Genomic DNA, 26,544 nt, shown 5'->3' with positions numbered 1-26,544 from the left:
AGACTCAAGTAAATTTCACAAGCTAGTTTAGAACTTAAAAGATTCAATAAAAAAAGTAATAATTTTGAAAGCAGTAAATTTATTAGAGCTCCTCAATCAAAAACAATATTGTCTTTTTATGTGAAAAAACTAGTTTAGGTCTCTTAAACCTTACAAAGTTAGCAAAATAAACAAATATGGACATAAGGATATCATAAGTCTACCATTTTTCTAATAAGATACTTTTACTTTTAGAACAGAATACCGAATAGAAATGAATGTCTCAAAAAAGCAACAGCTTTGCAAGTGGGTTCAGGCAAAAATTTTTTGAAAATGCTTCATTGCCATTATCTTCACACTCTGCAGCCCGATTAGGGTTCTTTGTTTAGTCCACTTAGGAGTCCCTGACTGTACTGCTGCTTTTGACGTGAATCCCTTCTCCTCCTGCCCTCAAGACACTACATTCTCATCCCCCTGGCTTCCACGGTCACCTTTCATACATAACTATGAAAAGAGGCAGTACAGTATAATAGAAGAAAATGACGCAGACTTGGGAATCCTGAAAGACTAGGGTTCAAATTCACTTCTCATATTACTAAACGGACAGTATTAACCAAAGATTCGTTTTCTTTAGTGAAAACACAGGTAATGCTTATAAATATTACCTAATCTAGTACTGTTTTTGAAAACCAAATAACCATTAGAAATAATGCTTTGCCAAAAAAAAAAAAAAAAAAAGCTCTATATAAATGTCAGTGTGAATGCCAGACTGATACTTGTAACTGTCCCAAAGATATCCTTATTTGGATCAAACAAACATTAAGTGCCAATGAGGTTCAAGCTGTTGGAAAAACAAAGAATCCTAATGCACAAAAAACTTCCCTCTCTTTAAAGAAACAACACACATGCAAATAAACAAAATATATACAAAAAACAGGGTATTTAGGGGAAAGGGCATCAAGAAATCAATGACATAATCTAAGGTGGCCTTTGAGCTAAGCATTGTATGGAACTAAGGATTTTAACAGGTAATGAACAAAGTGGGCATACACTATGTATGTAAAGACTCAGTCTGGAGACAAAGCTAAAGAAAACAGGTTTGGCTAGATCACAGTAATGGGGTGGAAGATGAGCAGGTTGGAGGGTAGTAATATAAAATAAAATTGGAAAGGAAGATAGTTTAAACCAGATGTTAAGAGTTTTAAAAACCGAAAAGAAGTGTTCATTTTGGACCTTACAGAGAAGGTCATTTCTGTTCTTCAGGAACATTATTTTGGCACTACCACAGTTATCAGCATCTGAAATGGTTAAGGGATGAATTGAAGCAGAGAAAACACCTAAGAGAGTTTGCTGCAAAATATTTAGTAACAAATTAGATACTCATTGAATGGAAAATGGCTATGTAAATAGAATATAATGCAATATGACTGCACTAGTAAGAAATGACGACCAGGACAAAGAAAATCATGAAAAGAGTTATCTGATCTGTTACAGAGTGAAGTAGCAAAATCAAGAATGTTATTTTTATATTATATATGACCAAAATAATGTAAACAGAATCACCAAATAAAAAATAGACAAAAAAGTCAGGAGTGAATGTTGTAAAATTCCAAAGAACAAGCATTAGTACAAAATGTGAATTGTGAGAACACTCCCAATCCTACCCCTTTTAAAGGCAAGGTAGCCATGAATGGTTTACAATGTGCATGTTTTAGACACCAGTTATGCTGATTTTCTTCCCATTTGTTTTAGTCATATAAAAAAAATTTGTTACATGAGATGGCCCATGGAAAGGAAGAATGAAAAGCTTTAAACCATGGTGACATAAAAATACACTCTATTCCTCAACATCAATCTGTCTTTTTCTGTAAGGAATTTCCTGAATTCCTTCAGATTCTTCACCTGCTGAATTTCTGTGCAGTCTTTTGAAGTCCACCTCAGGAATCAGGTGTACATAAGGATTCTCATACCGTCTTTAGCCCCATCTTGTCCTCTTGGATGGCATATTATCCCTTTTTTCACCTCCTTAAAACATTTTTTTTTTTAATACCAAATATAAGTTTCATGAAAACAGAGATTATCAAAACATTTTATGCCCTTAGTGCAATATTTTGTAGTGTCAAATATTTACTTAAACTTAACTCAGCTAAAATAGTAAAGTGTGAATGGCCCAATTAAATCATATAGTTTTGTTCCCTAGGAAAAAGATTTACATGAAATTTTGACAAAGTATCAACTAATTAAAGAAGCAAAAACTAACCTGCTCATTCTGAATTACTTGACAAATGCATGGTTTACAAAACACATGTGCACAATGAGTTATCACAGGAATATTTAAAGAATCCAAGCAAATTGCACACTCTTCATCTGAGCCAGAGCTCAGAATTAACTTCATCTTGCTAATCAACTTCTTTCGTAGTTCTTCAGGTGTATCATCTCCTATCACAATTGGGCACAGAGGCAAATTAATTACACATAGCTCCTCTTAATGACTGAAAGTTATTTTATATGAATTGCGTTTCATTCTACTATCCAGAGTTTATTGTTTAAATGAGGACAAATAACAACACTTAAATGAGGAAATATAACAACACTAAGCAGTACCCCCTCACCAAAACCAGATAAAGTGCAAGAAAAAAAAATGCACACAGGAACTTGTGTAAAGCCTATTCTAAAGCAAATTTCAGAGAAAGGCAGGTCCTACATACTAGAGCAAGAAGGCATCACAGGAGTCACCTAGTACAATCTCCTCATTGTAGACAAGGAAACTGAGATTAAGTGACATCAAATGACCTGCTAATGATAACCAAGATATAGGTGGTAAAAGATTTGAAACCAGGTCCTCCTGAGTCCAAAACCTTGAAGTGCAAGATACTGAACTCTCAGGAAGTTCTTTTGGGCAATAAGAGAAAATCCTCATCAGCAAAAATTTTCAAATAGATTATTTAGGCTCAATGTGTTTCATTTAAATTACATGCCCTGGTCTATTTGTGCATTCTAAAAAAAAAAACAAAATATGATCATTTTATGGCCAGCATCTCATAAGGAAATTGCAATGATCACTTAACAAGAATTCTGACTGAACAATATATTTCTGATAAACAACAACAATGTAAGCCCAATTATATTTACTAACCTGAGGGACCACTGGAAGATGTTGTATTTGTAAAGAGATGAGGATGACAACATAATTGTCTCAATCTGAGCAAAAGGCCCAAGACATCTGCATAGTGTGCAAGCACAGTGCCTTCGTTAAAATACCTAAAAATTATTAGGAAGCCAAAGCATATATTAAGAAACTATTGCAGTTTCAATGACAAACTCTGCATACAAAGCCTAAATGCATGCACACACATACACACATTCATGCCTCCTCAACAATAAAAGATTCTCCACCTCTACTATGATTCAATCACTTGTTGCCTTTGGCCCCATTATCGCTTAAGCTCATAAGCATTAATTTAGAACTAATCTCACTTTTAGTAGTGACACCCCCCGAAACCCCAAAGGTCATCGATGGCAGAGCTAGAATCGACACCCAGGTCTTTAAGCCCACTCTTCCCTGAGACTTATTTCACAAAAGATCTAGAACTTTCAGAATCCATTTCACCCAGATACCTCATCTACCTTTCTCCTTTTGTTACATTATTAGTTTACCTTCGCAAGTCATAGCATCAGTTTGTTCTGGAGGAATCTTGAGAGACTTCAGAATCACTAGACTTAACATCTCACTTGACATATTTCCTTCAAACTCTTGCCCCCTGCCCTTGCTGCCCCTCAGACTACTCTGATCATCTTACCATCTTTTTCAAGCCCAAAGGGCACCCTCCTCCTTCCTCCCTCCCCCCCCCCCCATTCTCAAGGGATGCTTCTGTCCCTGTGAGCTAAGGATTCAGAAGGACAGAGGGATCAAAAAGCTCTGCTGCCCCAGGCCCTTAGCTAGGTGGTAGGTGAGCTCTGATCTCTTGGGAGCTAGCTTTCATTATATTATAGGTCATGATGCTTTGTCAAATGGAAAATACGTGAAAGCCAATTTAGACTTGAGGTCAGAAGAAATCTCTAGTCATTAGAATGACCTCTAAGTACAATGAGAAGCTGCTTGGTGTGGTGCATACAAGATGCTGAGACAGGAAGATCTGAGGTCGAATCTCACTGATAAAATATTCTGGCTATGGGATGGGCATTCAAGAAGCAAAGGTACAAGGTGCCTCTCCTAAGAAGTTTTCTGCACCCCCGAAATCACAGATCTGATCACTATCCCAACTCCAATGTTGGGTAGAAATGCTTAAACTAGATCAGGGCAGGGGAAAAATAAGTCCCTACTATATGCCAAGCCTCATGCTGAGCACTTTACAATATAATTTTATCCCCCCAAACACCCTGAGAAGTACATTCTGTTATCTTCATTTTATAGGTGAGGAAAGTGAAAGTCAGAAATTCAATGACTTGCCCAACACTGTACACTAAGTATCTGGGGCTAGATTTGAATTCAGGTCTTCTAGATTCTGGGCATAGTGCTCTAAAAGTTGTCTATCACCTAGTTTGATTCATAGCATATTTTAACTATAACAATAAGCAAGTATAATCATCATTTTAGTCCTCTAATATCATCAGTCCAGCAGACTGAAGAAAAGCATTCCTGGAACATAGTTTTCCTTCTCCATACCTGCCAATTGCGGCTCGGCCTTCATTTTTTACAGACTGGTAAATCTGTCTCTCTTCGTCAGTAAGTGTAATGTGTTGAATAAATACTTTACGCTCTGGTAATTCCAAAACAGGTTTGCCTTTAATTTTGCTTGTTTTTGTCCTTCTGAGGGTAATATTTTTAATTAAGGACTGTAAACGCCTAGGAAAAGATAAAAATAAATTCCATGTTCAACTCATTGCTTTCCAATATACAACTTGAGATTAAAAGACAAATATAGACATTCAGTGGAAATTTATACATTTCTAGTTTTTGAAGTTTTAACCATGTAAAAGGAAGTGTTTACAAACTTAAGACATTAATTAAAAGAAAAACAAAATAAAAAAAGACTTTATTCTCCAGGTTTGGTCATTTATGTATTTTTCTTTTTTTTTAACTCCTCTCCTAACTTTTTTCTTATATTTTATTTTGGCTTTTTTTCTTATCTTTTCTTCTCCTCTGTTCTCACTGTGTACCTATCACAGGAACACCATCATAGATACCTCTTAGTTTTGCAAGTACCTTGATTATTTATACAAAGATGCCCAACATTTTCAATATATTCTGCTTGATTTGCACCTCTGAAATCACAGAAGATATATTACTCATTTGACAAATGTTGTCTGTATTGCTATTCGACTATTTTATTCCCCAAGCTAAACCATAGACTCTTGTAAGCAAGATGATACCCAACTCTAGCATACACTGGCTATTCAACAAAATGTCTAATAACAACAACTAGTTCTATTTGTTTTTCTTATTTCATTTTCATTGTTTTATTGTTTACCATAATTTTTTTCTTCATATCCTTTCTTTTTCTCTTTTTAAGAAGCCTCTTAATGTCTGTTTAAAGATCATCCGGTGATGGAAATTTCTCTACCTATGAAAAGCAGCTAAAGAGGAACTTATAATTATTGTAAAATCTCTATCAAACTTTCATTCAATTGTTCTTTCTAGGTCCATATAGAACTATTCTTAGGCAAGCCATTTAACTTGTCCAACCCAGTGTCCTCTTTAAATGAAGAAGCTGAATAGATAGATGGTCTTCTACTCAATGATTCCATGATCCAAACCTCTTTTTCACGTATACAAATGACAGCATATGAGTGCATAGAGTATGCCAGAAGTTCCCACCCTAGAAACAGTCAATCAAATGGTGTTTGGGGTGGTATGACAGCAATTCAAGCCTGTTGGCTGTCTCATCACACTAAGCCAATATGGAGGTTGCAAAAGGAGCAGTTATTATAGGTTTGTCAACAAGCTAAAAAACAACCTAGAAAAGATTGGAAATGAGAAGAGTCAAATGCAAAGAGATTTAGTGGCCAGTGTGGAAAAGGGTTAGCCAGTCAAACATCACTGAAAGAACCAGCATTAGCTTCTCACTGCATAATTGTACAGCACAGCATACCGAAGTCCCCCCTCGTCCCCCATCGTCACAGGACGCTGAATTGTTCGGTGCCACCATTCTCTATCAGTAAATGGCTTCAGTTTTAAAAAGGAAAGCAGTGACCACAAGTCCTTTAATGAATTCTGGATTGGAGTACCTAAAAAAAAAATTAGAATTTCTTTAATAAAATGTAAGATAAATTTTAAGCAATTTCATGAACACCTCCACCTATCTTACTGCACTTTAAGCATGTCAATTTTTTAATTATCACTATAAAACAGAGCAGAAACAAATAATGAAATTCCTATTTTAGGCAACAAACTCAACATGTCATCTAAAGTACTTTAGTAAGACCAGCAAACTAATCTCATTGCTTTTACTCTCTTTTCAATGTTTTAATCAGCAGTAAAATAGTGCAGTCGTCAGTAAAAACTGAACTACTACATTTTAAGAAAATTTCTTTGTCTGATTCTGTAACTTTGAATCACAAAGCATATGGCATATTACCTAGCATGAACCTTCTAGGAACACATGCTAAAGCCTTTCAGGAACCATCTGCTACAGGAAGCCTTTTCTACATATACCTGAAAATTTCCTACCATTTCCCACTAACCATATTTTCTAATACATTTTTTTAAATGACTAAACTGAACTGTGACAAATGTAGATTACCCGTCAGCACCCATCTTCTTTCAGCATCTAGATCTAATGCAGCTTTTGTTTGCTGAGCATTTGGATTCCGGATAGTATGGCCTTCATCCAGAATTACTCTCAGCCACCTTATTTTGTGTAATGGACTGTCCCCTCTGCTCTGAAATAAATAATAACAGCTCATATCAACTATTGATATACTACTCATTAAAAATTCAGGAATGAAAAGCCTATAGCAAAATAACATGATATTATATTGAAATGCCAATGAAATCACTGAGCATAGCAAAATCACCCTATTTTATGCCAGGCAATGTAATCCTTGACAAAATTTCAACTTTGCTATTATGATGTTTTAAAATATAAAATTTTAAACTTGTCTTCAGGAGGGTAAATAAACAGTATCCTAGATGTACTAGAAAACTACATATCGAGGTATTTAAGTCCATTTTTTAAAAAAATTGTGCAAGATATTCTTTATTACTATTATAAACATTTCCTAGTGGAAAAAAACTAGAATAACAAACACTGGAAATATCTGATTCTAAATAGAACAATTTCAAGCATACTTACTCCATAATCATAAGTTAAAATATTATATGTAGTCAATACAATATCTTGTTTTGAAAGCAAAGCAGGGTCTTTGCTGCGATCAGGACCATAGTAAACATACAAATTTAAGTGCACATCTGATTTTATATGCTGTCCAAACTGATCCTAAAAAAAAAAAAAAAAAGTGGTTAAAAAAAAAACAATTGTAGCATAAGCTACATATGAACATTTTACACACACACACACACACACACACACACTTAACAGTGAAGAAATGATGTATCTTTTTTTAAATCCTGTTAACATCTTTTAACATTACAATAGTCATTTCAAATCGTTTTCCTAAAAGCTGAAATAGATTTTGTGAGCTAAGTCCTCTGCCATTATATCACGGAGAAGGTAGGCAGAGAGGAGGAAATAAAAGAAGCTGTGCTGCCCAACTAACTACTGACAGACCTTACTTCTCAAAGAGGACATAAAAGGAGGACTATGCAGAGTCATCAGGCTCACTCCTGCAGGTGTTTTACTCAAAGGAATATAAATTATATTTTGGGTTTTATGGGCTACATTTTTTTTTTTTCATTTAAGAACCATGTCTTAATAAAAATCACTTTGGCTCTCACCAACTGACCAAGACAAACATCAAGTTTGAAGTCATGTCCCGCTGATCACTGCTTAGGCTCTGACTGGCACAGAGTGAATGCAAATGACAATTTTCTATTTTGTCCAGAAACTCTGAGGATCCTCAAGACTGATTTATTTATTTTTTTTTACTAGGTGAAAGAAGCTCTGCTCTGCTTCATTTTTTTTACCTAGCCTTATCACTGATTGAACGATGCCTCACACTGGGGCTTCAAAAGGTCAAGATCTCCCATTGCATCCAGAGCCATCTCTAGTTGTCCTGAAATATTATCTTGTCCCTGGAACCAGATGGCTCTGAAGGGGAAAGTGAGGCAAGTGACTTTGAACAGCCCTTCCTCGCTCAAATCCAATTGACTTGCAGTTCATGGCAGCACCTCCCTGATGTCACAGTCCTCTTCAAAAACAAAGGACAAACAACAATATATGGAAGGAGAAATTATTTTTCATTATCTGTTCTCCATTGTAGTCTGTGTATATTGTTCTTAGTTCTACTTACCTCACTCAAAAATCAGTTTAAACAACTCTTTCTGTTTCTTCTCTGAATTCCTGATTTTTTATTACATGATAAATTTTCATTATGTGACGGGAACTGTAACTTTAAATGACAACATAAAAATATGCTTCATGTTACAGTTGTGAGAGTTGGAGATTTCAAGTACTGGTGAGGTCTTTACCACCATTTAAATTGACAAAGATGACAAAGATATTGGCAACAATATATGTTAGAATATGAGCATACTCTTATGTACGGTTTTGGTGGAGCTGTGAAGAGGTTCAGTAAACTTTTCAGAATTTCCATTCTGAATTTTTTTAAGTTCTTTCACTAATTATATATGCCAGGAAAGTCAAAGGTAAAACAAAATGCTTTTATACACTAAAATAAATATGGCATCCTCTTTATGACAGTAAAGACCCAGAACCAAAGTAGGTGCCTATCTCTTTGGGAATGACTGAAAAAAATTGTTCTTCTCTTCTAATACCAGCTCCTTTCTTTTTAAAAATGGTTTATATCCTGGTATGGGCCCTACAATAGAAGATGGCAGTACAAGAGATGGACTGCTGCAGTTTTATAAATGGGGAAAAAATTAATACAGGTATGCCACTGACTCTTCAGCCTCTCCTCAAGCTTCCTAAAGCCCCACTCTGCAGTTCCTATTAGTACATCTCTCTCTTTTTAGCACATATGAAAAGAGTTAAGCTTGGCAAAAGTTAAGAAAGGAGAAGCAGAAAAAAATATTAATTTTGGTTTTCATCTACTAATTGCTAATAATAGTAGAAATAAAATAAAATCACACAGAGAATTGTATGAAAATTTTTACATTTTAAAAGGTCTAGTTTCCTTATAATGAGAAGGGTTAAGTCTTTGTGTAGCACAGAATTAATTGGTAGACACTAGGCCAATGATAATCTCATTTGATTCTCACAATGAACCACAGAGGTAAATAGGTGCTATCATCATCATTTTTCAAATGAGGAAACGGAGGCAGAAGTTAAGTGACTACCCAGGATCACAGAGCTGTTAACTGACTATGGCACCTGACAGATATTTTCTTTATTGTTTTACTTTGGTTTCTATGAAGTGTGCGTAGAGGTTTATACATTCTTAAAAACAACTAGATAGGTTTCCTTTTATATTTTTTGGCTTAGGATGAAAGTTGTGTTCACTTCAGCAAAAGTTCTGCTAACTACAGATACAATGGAGCAGAAGTGGCACTTCTAGATGACTTAAAGTTAATTTCATATTACAAAATTTTAAGATGTAGTAATAAAACTTACAATCCAATTGCTTAAAACAGAAAGAGGACAGATGATCAATGTTGCTCTTGGTTTCTCTTCAGTGTCAATTTTCTTAGAGCAATGTACTAGGGTAGTAGCTCCTGAAAGAGTAAGTTATCATTAATAGAAACACAGTCTTAAATGTAGTATACTTATGTTTAAATCACTCAAATTTATAAAGCAGTTTATCCTTGCTGTAATCATTTTAATGCAAAATAGTCTCTACTTCTCTTATATTATTTACCCTTATGACTAATACCATACACTGAGAATGCAAAGCCATGTGATTTAAAAAACCCAATTTATACTTGATTCTATACTTATCCATATTATGTGCAAGTCATTATGGCATGAATGAAACCAGGCATTCTAGATGGCAAAAGAGTATAGAAAAGAAGGTGATAGCATATGATATTAAAATGAAATTCGACTGCACCCACTGCTTAGCAAGTTATTCAACCAAGCTAAGTTTTCCATAAATGTAAGTTTCTTTTTTTCTTCTGTTATATATTAAAAATTCCCTAAAATTCTTAGCAATGACTGACTTTTATTTTGTACTCTACAATTTCTCACATCTCCTAAAAGCAGTTAAATCAAACTAAACAATCTGAAAGTTTGTAAGTAATCCATTTCTTTAAATCTTTTGGCCAACTTTTATTTTTTCCAGACTTCTTCACTAACTTACATAGTTAAATAGTTACATAGTTACAGCACAATTGTAAAAAAGAGTTAAATAAAATGTTTAAAATCCTTGCTTAGCAAAGACATTAATCCCAGCATCTGGTCTTTATAACTAGCAAAATTATATACTGCCTGCCTTATTTTCAACTTAATGGCTTTAAAAATTCACCTGACAATTATTGTTCTCAATTCACTGTTAGTTCAATTAGCCAAAAGTATACAAATGTCAGAAGAGACAGCAACATAAGAAAGTACAATATAGGATGACAGATTAAAGAGGTGGGAAGGAACGTGAGAGCCATCTAAAGTCCAGCTTCTTAAATTGTGGGTTGAGACCCCATATGAGGTCTAATAAATGAATAGTGAGGTCACAATTATGATTTATCATCAGTACATTTGATGACTACACACCTAACTTACATACCTATATCCCTGGGGGTCACATGAAAATTTCTTGGGTAAAAAGGGTTGGAAAAAGTTTAAGAAGCCTTGAAAATCAAACTCCTCCAATCAAGATAACACAATATTAGCAACTTTCTCATTAAAGGATCAGAGGGCTTGGAATATGATATTCCAGAGAGCAAAGGAGAGCTAGGATTACAACCAAGAATCACCTAACACAGCAAAATGAAATATAATCCTTCAAGAGAAAAAGGTAAACAGTCAGTGAAATGGAGGACTTTCAAGCATTCATGATGAAAGAAAAGAGCAGAGCAGAATAGAAAATTTGCTTTTCAAATACAGGACTAAGGAGAAACATAAAAAGGTAATCAGTATAGGGAAATTGTAAGGAATTTAAAGTTTATCTGTTTAATGTTCCTACAAAGGATGACAATACTTGTAACTCCTAAGAACTTTTTCATTATAATGGCAGTTAGGAGTACATATAGGCAGAGGGTACAGAGTCAGTTGAATATTAAAGGATAATATCTAAAAAAAATAAAATTAAGAGGTGAGAGAAGAATGTATTAGGAAAAAGGGAAAGAGAAAAGTGAAATGATATAAATTATCGGCCATAAAGAGACAAAAAAAAAAAAAAAAAAAAAAAAAGCTTTCACAGTGAAGAGGGAGAAGAGAAAGGGAGTCAACTTACTCCCATCACAAGTGGCTCAAAGAGGAAATAACACACACACTCAATATGGGGTTTACAAATCTATCTTACAATTGCAAATGTTTAACCTTTATATCATATCACATTGTTCTGTCTTGGGGAAATGAGGAGGTAGGGAGAAAAATTTGGAACACAAAATCTTTATAAAAATAAATACTAAAAACTATCTTTACATGTATTTGGAAAAATAAAATACTATTGACAAGTAAGGAAAAAGAAAAATTTCTCTGCTGCAGGAAAGTAGAAAGAGAAGGGGATACAAGAAAGGTGGATGTTGACAGAAAAGAGGGCATATTGGAGGAGGGGCTTGTTCTCTCAGAAGCAAAACATTTCTGAGGAGCAACAGGATGAAAGGAGAAAAAATAGAATAAATGGGGGGAAATAGTTAAGCCAGTACTCTGATGAAGGCCTCAATTCTCAAATGTTTAGGGAATCAAATTTATAAGAAATAAGAGCTATTCCCCAATTGATAAATGACTAAAAAATAAGAACTCTGCCCAAAGGGCTTTAAAATTAAAATGCATATTCTTTGCTCTAACAATCCTACTACTAGGCATGAATCCAAAGAAATTTTTTTTAAAAGACCAAACTCCTGATTTCATAAATTAGGAAATAAGTCTACAAGTTATTTCCCCAAAGAACTATATATATATACTTAAAGTAAAAATAAGAGAACCAATTAAATAAAGACTATATTCATTTATAATTTTATCACTTCACAAAATGATTATTTCAAACTAAAAATAATAGCCCCCCCCAAATTCCATTCATTCTTTCACTGAAATCAACAAAATAACATTCAAAGTCTCTGCATGATCTTTTCAACTATTTATAGTCTTTCAACCTGGCTTAACAATGAAAATGAAATCCATTTCTCTCAACTCTACTATAAACACAGAATACTCTATTGTCTGCTACAAAAACAGACAATTTGTATGTATAATACATGAAAAAAATTATCGACTTAGGTTATTTCTTGGCTGATCTAAAAAAACAAGACCACTACTGACCTTTTTTCATGGCTTTCTTTTTTAGCAGAGGGGCAGATGGCTCAAGTGCACATGCAAAGTCTGCATCTTCTTTAACCTTAGAAGATCCTGGAAAAAAAAAAAAGAGATGGTAGCACTAAGTTATAGTAAACTTTTGCAATGAGGGAACACCCACTAACATGAACTTATTACCCTAGACTCTGTCAACATAAGGCTGGCCTGATACTCCCTGATAAGTAATCTACAAAGTTGTCTCCAATATCTCAACATAAGGCTGGCCTGATACTCCCTGATAAGTAATCTACAAAGTTGTCTCCAATATCTCAGCACCAGGAATAGAGAATTCTTTCTCAAGTACATTATCCTCTCAATTTTTGGATCAGTCATTAGCAGTCAGCTAATCGTAATTTCATTTCTTAATATAGTACAACTTATAACTTGGAATGACGGCAATATTTAAACATAAAAACTTGATAATTAAATTTTAAAGTTACTTTTATAATACATAATAATATGTATTAATTAAGTTTTCAAAGGGGCAGCTAGGTGGATCTAGGCCTGGAGTCAGGAAGATGAGTTAAAATCTTGCCTCATTTCCTAGCTGTGGGTACCTGGGCAAGTCACTTAACCCTGTTTGCCTCAATTTCCCCTTCTATAAAATAAGAGAAGGAAATGGCCAACCACTTTATTATCTCTACCAAGAAAACTCAAATGGGGTCATAAAGAGTCAGACACAACAAAAATGACTGAACACTGTGGTTGGTCAACACACAAATAGGCTCGTTTATTAAGACCACTTGAATTTTAGTTCTAGAACTAATGAATGGTTCTGAGCAAGACACTTTCCCCAACTACTATAATTTCTTTCTATGTAAAATGAGAAAGTTCGACTAGATTTCCATAGGATTGCTCCTGTGATTTCATTTTAAGTACAGAGAATGACCAAACAGGAAATTATCTCAATTCAGATGGACTTCAACTCTCAAGTTATTGTCTTGGATATATAGGTTTTTGGGTCTTCTTGTGATAGTTTGATGAAGCCTACAAATTCTTCTCAGAATGTTTTTAAATGTATAAAATATATAAGATTACAACAGAAGCCAATTACATTTTTAAGAAAGATGCCATTTGCCCCAAGTTTAGGGACCCCTTGAAATCCCTAGAATTTGCACACTCCATTCTAAGAACATTTAAGAGTGGCAAATGACTTGCCAACAATCTTCTGGGATTGCTTTCTATTGCCTTTCTTTTAAAAAATGTTTTGAAAGCTTCTAAGAGCTGCTGTCTTAAGCAACTTTTAGCAAATTTAAGAATTACTGTAACTACCACGATTTATAAATCATTCATTTGTTTAATAAATCTCTTTTTTCAGCATCAGAAGAGCAAATTTAAGCTTAAGTCCATGTGCAATTATAGATTCCAAGTCAGTAATAATAAATTAGTAAAATTTATTCTAATATTCTTTCAGCTACCAAGTAGAGAGAAAAATACATAGAGAATACATACTTTTAATTCTGCCTTTAGTCACTGGCTGTTCCTGTCTAGGTCTGGCTGTAAAAATACATTAAAAATTGTCACAATCAATTAGCATGTAGGACAAAATAGTAAATCAAATGACATTTCAGGTTACCTTTTATTTTATGTGGCAATTCATTTAATTCCATCTCTTCTGAGTCACTGCTTTCAGTATACTTAACAGTGGCTTTTCTTCTAAAAAATAAATAGTTAAAAAAAAAAATCAGACATATGAAAACGGAACTAGACACCGAAGTGGCAAGTTATCCATGAATTTTGGTCCTGAAAGTTACATTTGCCATGAGGGAATCAGGTTTCTCTTACCCTAGAATTTTTCTTAAATTACTAATGGAAAATAGCTCAATTTTATAAAGCCAAGTTCAAAACAGGTTTTTCAATGTTACTGTTTGGCTATACTCTGTAACATTTAACAAATCATTTTTCCCATCATTTAGCAAGCAAAAACGCAAAGAGTGTGTCCAGGCATCTTTATTCCTATTCTAGAAAACCATAATGATCTAGGTCACCATTCTCCTATATCTGTGATCTCATTTATGTGGGCACTCTAGTAGGGCAGAATAGTCCCCCCCCAATTCTCTCCATCAATAATTGCAAGCCGAGTTAGGAAAAAATAACTGGAGATAATACATTAGTAAATTAAAGATATAGTCATTTCCAAGAGAAAAACCTGCATTGTTTGAGTCATATTCAAGCCCCAACATATAATCTTACCTTTTGGGACGAGTACTTGTAAATTCTGACTTGGAATCTTTACTTTTCTCCTTGATGTTTGAAACACTGGGCTCTTCACTAGCAGTACATTCTTCTACTTAAAAATAAAAGATACATATCATATGAAGCAGTGATTAAAAATATGAGAATACATACCAAGGCAGAAACAAAACATCAGACCAACCTTAAGAATTGCAGTTCTTAACCCTCAATTTAAAGAATTATGTGTCAATGGACACTAGAATTAATTTAAATGGTAATATTTTAAACTATGCACTTTTGGATTAAAATTTTACCTTTACACAGTTCCTTCACTTGTTCATTGTCATCATTTTCTCCATGTTTTGCAGATTTATCAATAATATGTTCCTAAATGAAAAGACTTTCTTTAATGATCATAACTTTCCAGAGTCTGAAGGGACTTCAGAGGATGTTTATTTTAAGCCATATATGAAAAACAATCCCTTCTACAACATATACAATCCTTCCTTTCCTTGGAGACCCCTAGTGAAGAAACCCCTACGCTGTCTCCCAAGACAGCCCATTCCACATCTGGAATACTCTTTACAGTGAGGAAGTTTTCCTCACCTCAAGCCCAAATCTATCCCTTTGAAACTTCTACCAATTGCCCTTAGGCTGAAGCTTCAAACACAAATTATTACTATGAACTATAATATTGTTGATTCATAAATTAAATTAATTGGAATTAACAGATTTTTTTAATTAAACTTCCAAACAAACTTATAGCAATGGGCTTTTTTTTTTGTTTGTTTGTTTGTTTTTTATGGCTACAAGTCACATTCTCACCACATAATATAGAAGTGACAATTAGAGCTCTATTCATGAGAAGGGATGGACAAAGGGATATTTTTTTCCTACAAAGTCGAACTCAATGTAAAAAGAATTGGAAAAGTAACTGCTTCCCAATAGACAAACTAAAAAGTTGTACAGACTGCTTTCCAAAAACATCTCATAAAACAAAACATTTTCAAATACTCCACCTCCTTCAATTCATTAGTTTTTTCAACAGGAAGAGGCTTGCCATCATAGAAGTTGGTTAGGATCACTGCAATGGCTGCAAGAGTTTTACCCTAAAGAGGGGGGAAAAGGCTTTATAAATATATATAGTTAGATTACTGGAAGATGTTTCATAACTATTTTGTGTAATGATCCATGTACCATATAACCAAAGGAAAAGTATAGTGGACCAGTGGTATTTATGACATATAATTTATGCATTTAATGGTTTTCTCTACAAACTCTAAATGTACTAGTGATCTAAAACTCCAAAGTGCTGCAAAATATGACTGGCATTTGAAAAATAACTCTCCTGTCACCTATAAAAGACATGGAAAGAAATGGCTCTATTATATAGTACCAAGCATCTCAGAAATGTATTATTTAACTGATATACCCAAAGTGCATTGAAACATTACTATGTCGAGTTTCAAAAAAATTTATTTTTAACCCTTAACTCTTTCAACTCAGTTATTTTTGAAACAAGTTCTATTTAAAAGCTTTTTGTTGTTAAAAGCTCTTATTTCTCTAATATTGTTGACAAGATAATTCAATTTGAGGAAACTAAGACACAAGTGACAATTTGCAATAAAAGTATGCATGCAAGGCACAATGTGTTGAACTTGGAAGTATATGAATTTAGTAATTTTTAAAAAATACTTTCTCCAACTGCTTATAGATACATAAACAAGGATTAGAAAAACAGCAAGGGGAAATAGATGTAGGTACCCAACCCACAAATTATCTATCAAAATGCTGGGGGTAGGTTAGGAACATGGAACTGTTTGTAAATTGAAAATTACATGGAATTTCTCATTTAATTTAAAGAACTGAGGAAAATACTGCTCTTACATGGTAGAAACTACAAGAAAGATTTTTTTTTTCCCTACAAAGTCAAAAATGTGTTCCTCAAATCCAGATCAACATACCTATTTCCCTTTAATGAGTCATTTTTTAAAAAACCTATTATGAACAATATTATACTTTTATTTTCACACCTAAACCCTTTTCACTTACCCCCAAATGTTATTGCCCATTCTAAGGAGAAAAAAAAAAATACAATTACCAAACCCATATCATCAGCTAAAATTCCTCCAAGAACATTCTCTGGTGGTTCCTTTTCAGAAAAATTGGTAATTGTGTTATAGTAGGAGTTATTTCTTTGTTCCCAAAATGGAGGTAGTTCTTTGCTGTTTTCACGTGAAATCATCCAAGCCAATGCTTGTTTCTGGTGTGGAAGTAAAGGTGTTTCAATAGCCTACAAGTGAAAGAAATCCTGTGAGACACAGCACAAACCTTTATTTTTCCACAGAAACTAGTGAAAAGGTGAATACAATAATCTGACAGAAAAGGAAGTCAGAAATGTCCAAAATGACACAGGAGTATTTTATAGCACACTTACAACAGACCAAGTAATCTTCAATATTAAGACTACAAACTCAGTACCTCAGCTGGTTCCATTTCACGAGTTTTATCATCTTCTTTTAAATCTTCAAACAATTTGTCAAATTCTGTTTTGAGCTGTAATACAAAATAGTCATAATAATGCAAATTACTAAGATAAAAATCAAACTTGAATCTATGTCTTTAGAATACTTGGCTATATCAGAAAAATGCTTATACATTAAGGATCCATCATTTCATTGCTACTCTGTTTAGGAGAATTCATCCAGCAGATTTCACCCTAGGTAGAGGATTGACTAAAGAAATGAGCAACTTTCACATGGTCAGAGTTAGAAAAGCATCAGAGTTGGGATATTCTTGTTTCAGTCTTTTATTCTTTTTCTACAAAAGACTTAAAATCATCTGCTACTCCAAACAACATAACTATGCAATTCCCAAGTTATATATTCTTAAAACAAAGGCAATGGGACACAGAAGAAAATAGCACATAAGTACAAGTCAGGAGACTTGCTTCTTAGTGTCTACAACCTTAGGTAAATCACTCAATGTCTCTAGGTATCAGTTTCCTCATTTGTTAAAATGAGATTAGATAATCTTCAGAGTTCTTACAATTCCGAATTTGAAGCTTCCAATTAGTAACTACATTAACATAACACAATTCTGGCTGGAGAATGAATTCAAGACTTTATATACTTTAAATATATCAGGGTCCTATTTAAGTAGTTGTATTCCTGTTGCTATCCTGAATGTGATTGAAAGCAAAGGTCCATTGTACCCAGTGCTCTCTTCTCCCTCCCCCCTTAACATACCCTTCTTTCCACTTTCCCATTGGGAACCCATATCAAATCAATCCCACCACTGCTTCTGGAAAGATCAGCTCTCATATGGCCCCACTCAATAACCCTATGATATCGCAGACCAAAACATTCTCTGATGGATACCACTCCTAATTATTAAAATTTTAGTTGCTTGAGGATAGGCACCATTTCACTTTGGCATTTAGAGTAGTGATTGGCTTATAATAAACACTTAATGTATGTTTTTGATATATTTATTAGTTGGAAAGAGGCAAGCAGTCAGAAGGAAAGGACATGCCAACACAAAGGACTTTAAGTTAATTTGCATATGGACACAAAAATATTATCATAGCAGATTATTTAGGATAATAATACAAGATAGAGATATTACAACCCTAAATTCACAGTATTTACATGCTTACACTCTAAGCTTAGGTGGTGTATTTGCAGCAATTAATATTAAAAAAAATTTATATTCTAGACCAGTAATTCAAAAAGCAGATTAAGAGGTGAGCATTGGTAAATACAGCAAGATCAACCAAAGCTAATGACAGAAGAAAAGACTCTAATCCAAGGCAAAACCCAAAAGAGAAAAGAAGCAAACCTGTTCAGTTGTCATTTGCACAGCGGCATGAATAGGTACACTATAACTTGGTCCAGCTCTTTCAGAACTCCAACTACTACCAAAATTAAATCCTGAACCTGTGTTCCACAAAACAAACCACATTACCAAAAGTTATTATAGTAACTTTACATACAAAAATAAAAATATTTTCAAAGTGATATGTTTTGCTAAAAATCTTCTGGACAAAAAATTTATTTAATCCTAACTATCAGATTATCTTACATTACTAAAAGCAAACCTCTGAGGAAATAAAAAACCCTCTTCCAACATCTCCTTGAAGCACAACACAACATTTATGATTTATAAAAGCCCATTATTTATAACCAATCATCTCTTTAAAGAGACAGTAGAATAAAAAGATTACATTTTGAAGCTTCAGCAGAGAGATTTTAAGCCCTTAGGGAACTCAAAAAGAAAATGGGCAGACTAAACAAAATTACTCCTATCAAAAGAGTCTTATAATCCTTACATTTTTAGGAACAACTTGACAAATTCAACCACAATAGAAAACAAAGTTAATATATCAAAATAATTAAGTTTTGAACTTACTTTTTGGTGGAGGCCCCAATTTAAATCCATGTTTCTTCAACTGATCTAACACTGCTTTTCTATTTTCTTCTTTCCCCCAAAAACTCATCTGAACAGGCATAGTAAAAGCATTGCTTGTTCCATAATGGACCACCCTATAAAGATTTGGGGGGAATAAAACAGATTCTTTTATTTTTCATTAGCTTTTTTCCACAAAAGTATTAAAACTAATTATTTTCATTCAATTATTCCTATAAAATATATATGGAAAGAGAATGAAAAACTATAATGAAAATCCCTTATCTGTCTCAACTTTCATTCTTGCTAAGGTCCTGCCTAAGAACTAAGCAGGGAAAAATACCAAGTAGGAGCTGAAAATCAAAGGGGAAAAAAAAAGTCAGTAGAAAATGGGAAAACAGATTAGTTAAGAGTCAGAATGTGGAAGAGATAATGAAGTTCAATAAGATAATTTTTGTAATAGTGTAATTTGGAATATAAGAGAACTTTACATTGAACTGATTATAATATAATTGAACAACAGGGCAACTTAGAAACCTGTCCTACCAGAAGAATTGGAACATGACAGATCAGGAAGGATTTGAACAAATAAGAAGGTATATAACTGACTGAAGTTATATACTGTACTATTTCCAGAATTCAGCACTAATAGAATAAGGATTCTTTACACTAGCAATACAAACTACTTTCTGTTCTTTCTTATAATTCAGCTACACAGAGAATATAACAAGCAGGATGAGGAATCAAGGATAAAAATATTAAACAGGCTTTATTTCAGTCAGAAATATCTAAGAATCCAAAGTATTACTATACACTATCCTTATTTCTGAGGAACTTAAACAGGCAAGGCTAGATCTAAAAAGAGTCTTCATAATATTTATTATTTCCACTTTATGAGGAAGAAACAATAGTCATCAACTTATTTACAGGATCAAATTAAGAGAATGTATATAGTGCTTTTATATAAAATCCCAGTTACTAATGACAATATTATTACTACTACACTGCCAAATCAATCTTTTAAAACTGTCAAGCCTGCTACTTAAAAGAAGTTAGAAATAAAATTTCTTTATAACTTAAATATCTAAAGTTGAATTATACAGTGCCATTTCATCCTCTAGTTGTTTTATATATACATCAGGAATGAAATAAGAGAGAGACTTTGGGCTTAACTTCAGAACAAGTAGCACAACAATATACTCATTAAGAGCTGCTAAGCTGGTGCTTTTGCATCTATATGCTTTCCAAAACAGTTTTTAAAAGGCACTGACAACTTTAGGTTGTTTCTAAGTCAAAAAAAAAAAAATAGTCCAAAGAAACTTTACTATTCTAGTTACAAGATTTCTATGGAACAATACTTAGAATTATCAATGAACATTAAGTTAAGTCCCTACTGAATATATTTCCATTATGTTAAATAATAGCAAAACAATGTTAAGTGATCTTACAAACAAAAGGCAGGACAAAATAATTAAAAATAGAATGATATGTTTCCTATGAACACTGTCCCAAGTAAGTGAATTCTTTATAATCAAGAAAGTTTTACTTATATGCTAACTACATGTACATGCTGTCTCCGAAGGTTATTTGTAAAGAAACTTCCATATAAACATGATTAATGTAGTTATTAGATGGAGAGGATAAAGTTATAGCATAAACAGAACTGTTCCTATTTCTTTTGCCTGTCATCAATTAACAATTACTCTTAATTTGCACCACTCTTCCCACATACTTCCCCAAAAACCTAAAAAGTCATCTAATTCCCCATCACCCACAAAAATCATAAAGAATTATAAGAAAATAAAAAGACTTGGAGATGGTGTGAAAATCTGTTTGATCTGTTCACGAACATTCCACTTGCTGAAACTTCCAGAGATACTTTTATTGTTGATCTTTAACCACCACACTATGACATCAAGGGTAAGTTAGTACTTTATGGACTTAAGAAAAAATGATTGATTACTAATAAGAAAAATACTGACTACTCCAGAATTAGACTAAAGTTACTTGTAAAATTCTTCAAACCAAATTCTTACCCTTCCACTTGGGCCAGTTTGTTGTCCATGATGTAGGCCAGAGGGGCTGCAAGTTCTTTCTTTATGTGACCCACCTGATTTCCATTGACATTATTTACTTTCACTGCATTTTTGTCATATGGGTTATTAGGCTCTCTCTGAAGTGCCACCATTTCATTATTATTAACCTAATAAAAATATTCAACAGAAGTAACATTTTTAATTTATAATACCTTAAATTGTACTGCTCAAAGCCTACAGTATAATACTCAAAAGTATTTTTCCCAAGTTTCAGTCTATAACTGTTCAAAAATATTTTCTCTTTCTTTCAATGTGGTAAAGTCTATTTGCTGCTACTGCCCTTTCTTTTCAAATCTGAAAGACTAGTTCTAACCAATTAATGATCAAAGCTCTCAAAATTTGCACATTAATCAACACTATCTTAATTTTGTAGTTAAAACTTTGTTTTGAAATTTTCAAAACAGTACTATTTTACTAAGATGAAATTAAAATCATTATTCACAACTTAAAATTTTGTCAAGTATCTATTATAGTTCTTAGAATTTTTTCAAATAGTAATTTCATTTTTATTAATTCTTCAGTACTGCTTTTCCTGCTTTCATTTTTTGCAAAGTGGTTATGATACATACAACTCCTCAGTTTAAAAACACAGTCCACTTTGATGACAGTTTATGAACACCAGAGAGGCTATATCATTGATTATAAGCAAGAATCTAAAGAAACACATTATATATGGTACACTAGTAAGAAAAGGCAGGAACTCATAAGGAAGAGAGGAATAGGTACTTCTATTAGAAGCAGATAAAGTCCAAAGCAAAGATTCAGAGAAAATACATAGAAAAAGAGGGACAGAAAGGGGGAAGGGGGGGGGGGGAGAGGGAGACATCATCACAAAAACAGAATTAGCCAGACATTTTAATAGGACATGAAAAGGAGATTTCAAAAAACTAAAAAGATATAATACAAAAATATGCATATTGACTCTCTTTAACATGTAAAACTCACTTTTTGAAAATATTATTTCCTCCTTATTACCAAATCATTATCTTGTAAAGAATTCAAGTAAGCCCTACTATGGAAAACTATACTTGCTAATCATATTCCCTTTGAGAATACCTCTTCGAGCCTTAATTGATCAAAGTTGGACAGAAGCAGCTACACCCAGAGAAAGAACACTGGGAAATGAATATAAACTGTTTGCATTTTTGTTTTTCTTCCCGGGTTATTTCTACCTTCTGAATTCAATTCTTTCTGTGCAACAAGAAAACTGTTCGGTTCTGCACACATATATTGTATCTAGGATATACTGCAACCCATTCAACATGTAAAGGACTCTTGCCATCTGGGGGAAGGGGTGGAGGGAGGGAGGGGGAAAATCGGAACAGAAGTGAATGCAAGGGATAATGCTGTAAAAAATTACCCTGGCATGCATTCTATCAATAAAAAGTTATTAAAAAAAAAAAAGAGAATACCTCTTCAATTATAATAACCAGATTATTAAATGAAGCGAATACCCATATTTTACTTACCACTCCTGTGTAATATCGTAATCCAACCACATGACCTCTTAAAGTTCCAAATAAAACTGAATCTAGATCTTCATCACCAGCTATAAAGTCATCTGGAGGGACAATGTCTTCAGGATCAAAAGGAGAAAATAAATTGGGATAGGTGCAGTGTGAAAAAGTTCCATGGACTCCATATTGGAAAGACTGCAAATATTTCCAAAGAGGATCTCTAATTAAAACAAGAGGGGGAAAATCAATTACTTTGGGTTGTCCTTTTATCAAATATGAACAAATTATCCAATATTATAAAGACAATGAGATACAAGAAAAATTGTATGGCACTTGTCTGGGAGTCAGACTTCTCTTTGGTTCTAACATTAACTAAATGATCCTGAGCAAGTCTCATTCCCTGTCCTCATCCATAAAAGGAGAATTGGGAGATAGCATTATTAAAAAAAAAAAAAAAAAAGGATATTAAAAAACTGAATTTAGCATCAAAAGATCTGTAACCAATAAGAGATTCCTTTCCCCTTTTCCCCCTTTTAAGTGACTACCTCATGATCCAGCCAGGAGCTCTTACTGCCCTTACATCTGAACTAGACTTTAAACAGCCAATTGATCAGAAAAATACAGTATCTCTATTACCTGGATTTCTAGTTTTTATATATGCTACAATTTTAATGTGAGTGAGGTGTTTTAAATACTTAAAAAGCAGGTTCCAAATGTTTTCTTTTGAACACAGAGAAAAACCCAATTTTAAAAAATACATGTATAATGTAACACTATTTTATAAAGAGCTATCTCTATAACCTTGTAAATGGATTTTTGAGAATTTATCCATTTAGTTTCAGGAAACCTTTTTTTTATATACCATCCTCCTCTGGCTCACATATATAGAAGTATATAAACACAAAATATCTCAATCAACAATCCCTTAAAAATCACCATCTCTAATCCTTGATCCAAAATAACTGGACTACTTGCCCCTCCCACAAAAGTCCAATACCTCTTGACCTTCATCTTAGGGTCCCATGGTATATGTTCCTCTCTTTTCCCCTATTCTTGAAATATGACCTATCCAAATTCTTTCCCCATGATCAGTTTGCCCTGAATATATTTGTCACTCCAACCATGAAATGTAAAGTACTTTATAACAAATGACTTCATATGTTCCTTTCCATGTGGCTAACAACTTATTTACAAAAACCATTTTAATTCTAAATATATGCTTTATATTCTAACTTTACCCTTATGTCAGTCTCATGGGGAATGAAAAAAAAAAAGACAAAAAATAAGGCTGTTATGAAATCACTTGTCTCTACTATTTGAGGGTATAATTATTTCATCTAGGACTAACAGCAATTTTAGAATTATTAAAATGATGTTCACATGGCACAAGTTCATCAAATAGCCAATCTCTTTTCTAAAACTGATGTATAAATAATAAAAATCTTACTTTAAATAGTTTTATTGTATTTACATAGCATACAAATACTTGCTATCATGGTCTTCCCTCTAAAGCTATCAATCAGTAAATAGAAAACAAATATCATTCATGACTAAATTGTGAAAGATCTTCTAAATTAGAAGTTTTTAACCTGGGTCTGTCAACTTAAAAAAAAGAAAAACCAAAACCATTGTATTTCAATGTAATTATTTGTAATCTTTATGTATTTAAAAACATTATTTTGAAAAGGGATCAAAAGGCTTCACCAAAGGGAAGAACTTGCTACATGGAAAAATTTAAAAACCTCTGCTCAGGATCTGTGTCAGTATTCTAGAAAATTCTTGTCATTAAATATATATATGTATATGCATGTGCGAACAAATGGACCGACTCCCTATACAATGCTGATGTTGGATTTGGATTTTGAGGATATAGTTTTGATCAATGATTCCAGACTAACCAGTTCTATTAAATGATTCAGAAGTTAAACAAACTTTCTATAGACTAAATTGTAATAAATAATAATAATAAAATATATAGCACTTATGTCAGGCTAAAACCCTTTACAATTATCCCACACATGATTCTTACAATCACCCTTCAAAGTAGGTTACTACTATTATCCCCATTTTACAGATGAGGACTTGCCCAAGGTCATACAGCTTTGTTAAGTGTCTGAGACTGAATTTGAACTCAGGTCTTCCTAACTCCAGGACCAAAAGGTCTATCTACTCTGCTACTTATGCTTTATATTTAGTGGAGTATAAAAAAAAATATTTAAAAACACTGAATTCCTAAATTTACTATGTATTTTCTCAATCAAGATACTAAAATTACAAGAATCATGTTCAAGTTTTTACAACTTGCTGCATACAGAAACACTGACTTGTCCAAATTATTCTTCAAAATCTGTCTGGCAGTGCCAATCTTTGTAAAATTTACTTTAAGATGTTATACGATTTCATTTTTAAAAATCAGCTCCAAAATTATATGTAATTTCTGCTGACTATGTAAGCAGCAAAATATTACCTTTTCTCTTTAGCTCTGTCTGTGGCTTCCAGTCTCCCTAGGTCCTGTTCCACATTTTCCCCCTCCTGCCTAAAACTGCACTTGGATGGATTGTTGGCCAGCAGTTGTAACTTACTCAGTCTAGCAACTTTCCTCATTTTCTACCCAGGCTAAGAGCATCACTTTCTATCAGGCAATAGCCTTTTTTCTTCTTTCTCCTTTGCTCCAACTCAAGCAGCTAAAAAGTTTTTGGAGCAAGCCAATAAAATGCATCCCTTCTTTTCCATTTCCACAAATGATTAGTATCTTTCACCGTCAGTCTCTTACACCCCACCCCACCCCCCCCAGACCAAAATCGTGTCACTTTTACCATAGTAAGAGTTCCTTAGTGTTTAAGGTTTGCAAAGGGGCAGCTTCTTTCTTTTACTGAGTCAAGTCCGACTTCCTTAGTGGAGCCTTCCCACTCCTCCCTTTTACTGAGCACAGTTCAGTCTCCAGCCGGGCCCCGGGAGGAATCCGCCGCCTCTTCCAAACTCCTCCCTCTGCCCACACGTCCCAGAACCTCTCTCACAAGTGCCACACCCCCAGAGCCCGGTGCCTGGCCCGAGGTGGGCACCAACTGTTTCCTGCACCAAGTTCCCTCGATCCCACCCCCTGGCAACTTAAACTGGTCTATCTAATCCGCTAAGGGGGCAACCACCGCGTTATCTATTTTATGAGATTCTCCAGCGAATGAAGTAGGAGCCCCAAGTGTCTGCCAAACATAAAACCCCCCCCCCCCATGCACAGTACTTAGTCCGAAGCCTCGGCCCTACCCCACCCTCCTGACGCCCCGCGCCCCCAGCCCGCATTTTATTTAAAGGGAGAAGGGAGAGCAGGCGCCGCGGACCCAGCGACCGCTCCTCCCCCGGGGCCGCCCGCTTCCCTCGAGACCGAGCCGCGCGGCATCGGAGAGACAAGTTTAAAACGCACGAAGGAAAACTCACACTTTAAAGAACACCTGGGGCGCGTCCGTCCTAGAGGGGAGAAGAGAAAGTCCTCGGGTCAAGCCGAGAGCACGTGAACACTTCTCCCCAGTTGGGGTTTTTGTTTGGGTTCTGTTGGTTTGTTTTTCTCAGGGATCCCGCGGATAGGGCCGTCCCCGGAGGAAAGCCCGGACAGGTGAGGTGCCCTCCCTCTCCCCTCCCCCGCGCCCCGGGCCAAGGTCTCGGACAGGGGACCCCCAGCTGAGGACGGGAAGGGAGGGCGAGGGGGACGCGCGCAGGACGGGCCCCTCCCACCCGCCACGCGCAGCGCGGGGATTCCCAGAGGGGCTGATTTGGGGATCGGGGCCAACCGTTACCCGCCCCCCCTCCCCCGGCCCCTTCACCTCCTGAACATCCAGGACATGGCGCTGGGCACGAAGGCGGGGTCCGAGACCCCGCCGCTCTCAGGCCCCCCCGGCCCGCCTCGCTTCT

General features: G+C 34.6%; 1 protein-coding gene across 3 annotated transcripts in view; it reads right to left on the bottom strand.

Annotated features, from left to right (window-relative positions):
- The window catches only part of HLTF (helicase like transcription factor), a 34,309-nt gene extending 7,765 nt beyond the window's left edge, over positions 1-26,544 (bottom strand). Inside the window, exons 1-21 of one of the 3 annotated variants that reach the window (XM_051983303.1) lie at positions 26,457-26,544; positions 26,074-26,103; positions 22,654-22,861; positions 21,125-21,291; positions 19,092-19,225; positions 18,522-18,619; positions 17,163-17,237; positions 16,783-16,974; positions 15,701-15,790; positions 14,996-15,068; positions 14,700-14,796; positions 14,083-14,162; positions 13,959-14,003; positions 12,474-12,560; positions 9,672-9,772; positions 7,275-7,418; positions 6,723-6,861; positions 6,072-6,207; positions 4,646-4,825; positions 3,116-3,240; positions 2,240-2,418 (exon numbers count right to left, since the gene is read on the bottom strand). In XM_051983303.1, the coding sequence (XP_051839263.1) occupies positions 2,240-2,418; positions 3,116-3,240; positions 4,646-4,825; positions 6,072-6,207; positions 6,723-6,861; positions 7,275-7,418; positions 9,672-9,772; positions 12,474-12,560; positions 13,959-14,003; positions 14,083-14,162; positions 14,700-14,796; positions 14,996-15,068; positions 15,701-15,790; positions 16,783-16,974; positions 17,163-17,237; positions 18,522-18,619; positions 19,092-19,225; positions 21,125-21,291; positions 22,654-22,861; positions 26,074-26,103; positions 26,457-26,476 (2,400 nt within the window). In that variant the 5' untranslated portion in view covers positions 26,477-26,544. The remainder of the gene's footprint in view (positions 1-2,239; positions 2,419-3,115; positions 3,241-4,645; positions 4,826-6,071; positions 6,208-6,722; positions 6,862-7,274; positions 7,419-9,671; positions 9,773-12,473; positions 12,561-13,958; positions 14,004-14,082; positions 14,163-14,699; positions 14,797-14,995; positions 15,069-15,700; positions 15,791-16,782; positions 16,975-17,162; positions 17,238-18,521; positions 18,620-19,091; positions 19,226-21,124; positions 21,292-22,653; positions 22,862-26,073; positions 26,104-26,456) is intronic. The other 2 variants (XM_051983304.1, XM_051983305.1) reach the window with 2 other exon arrangements.

The sequence above is a fragment of the Antechinus flavipes genome, chromosome 3, assembly GCF_016432865.1.
Source record: "Antechinus flavipes isolate AdamAnt ecotype Samford, QLD, Australia chromosome 3, AdamAnt_v2, whole genome shotgun sequence".
NCBI lineage: Eukaryota > Metazoa > Chordata > Mammalia > Dasyuromorphia > Dasyuridae > Antechinus > Antechinus flavipes.
Note: the sequence above shows the minus strand (reverse complement) of the source record. Positions and strands in the feature narration are given on the sequence as shown.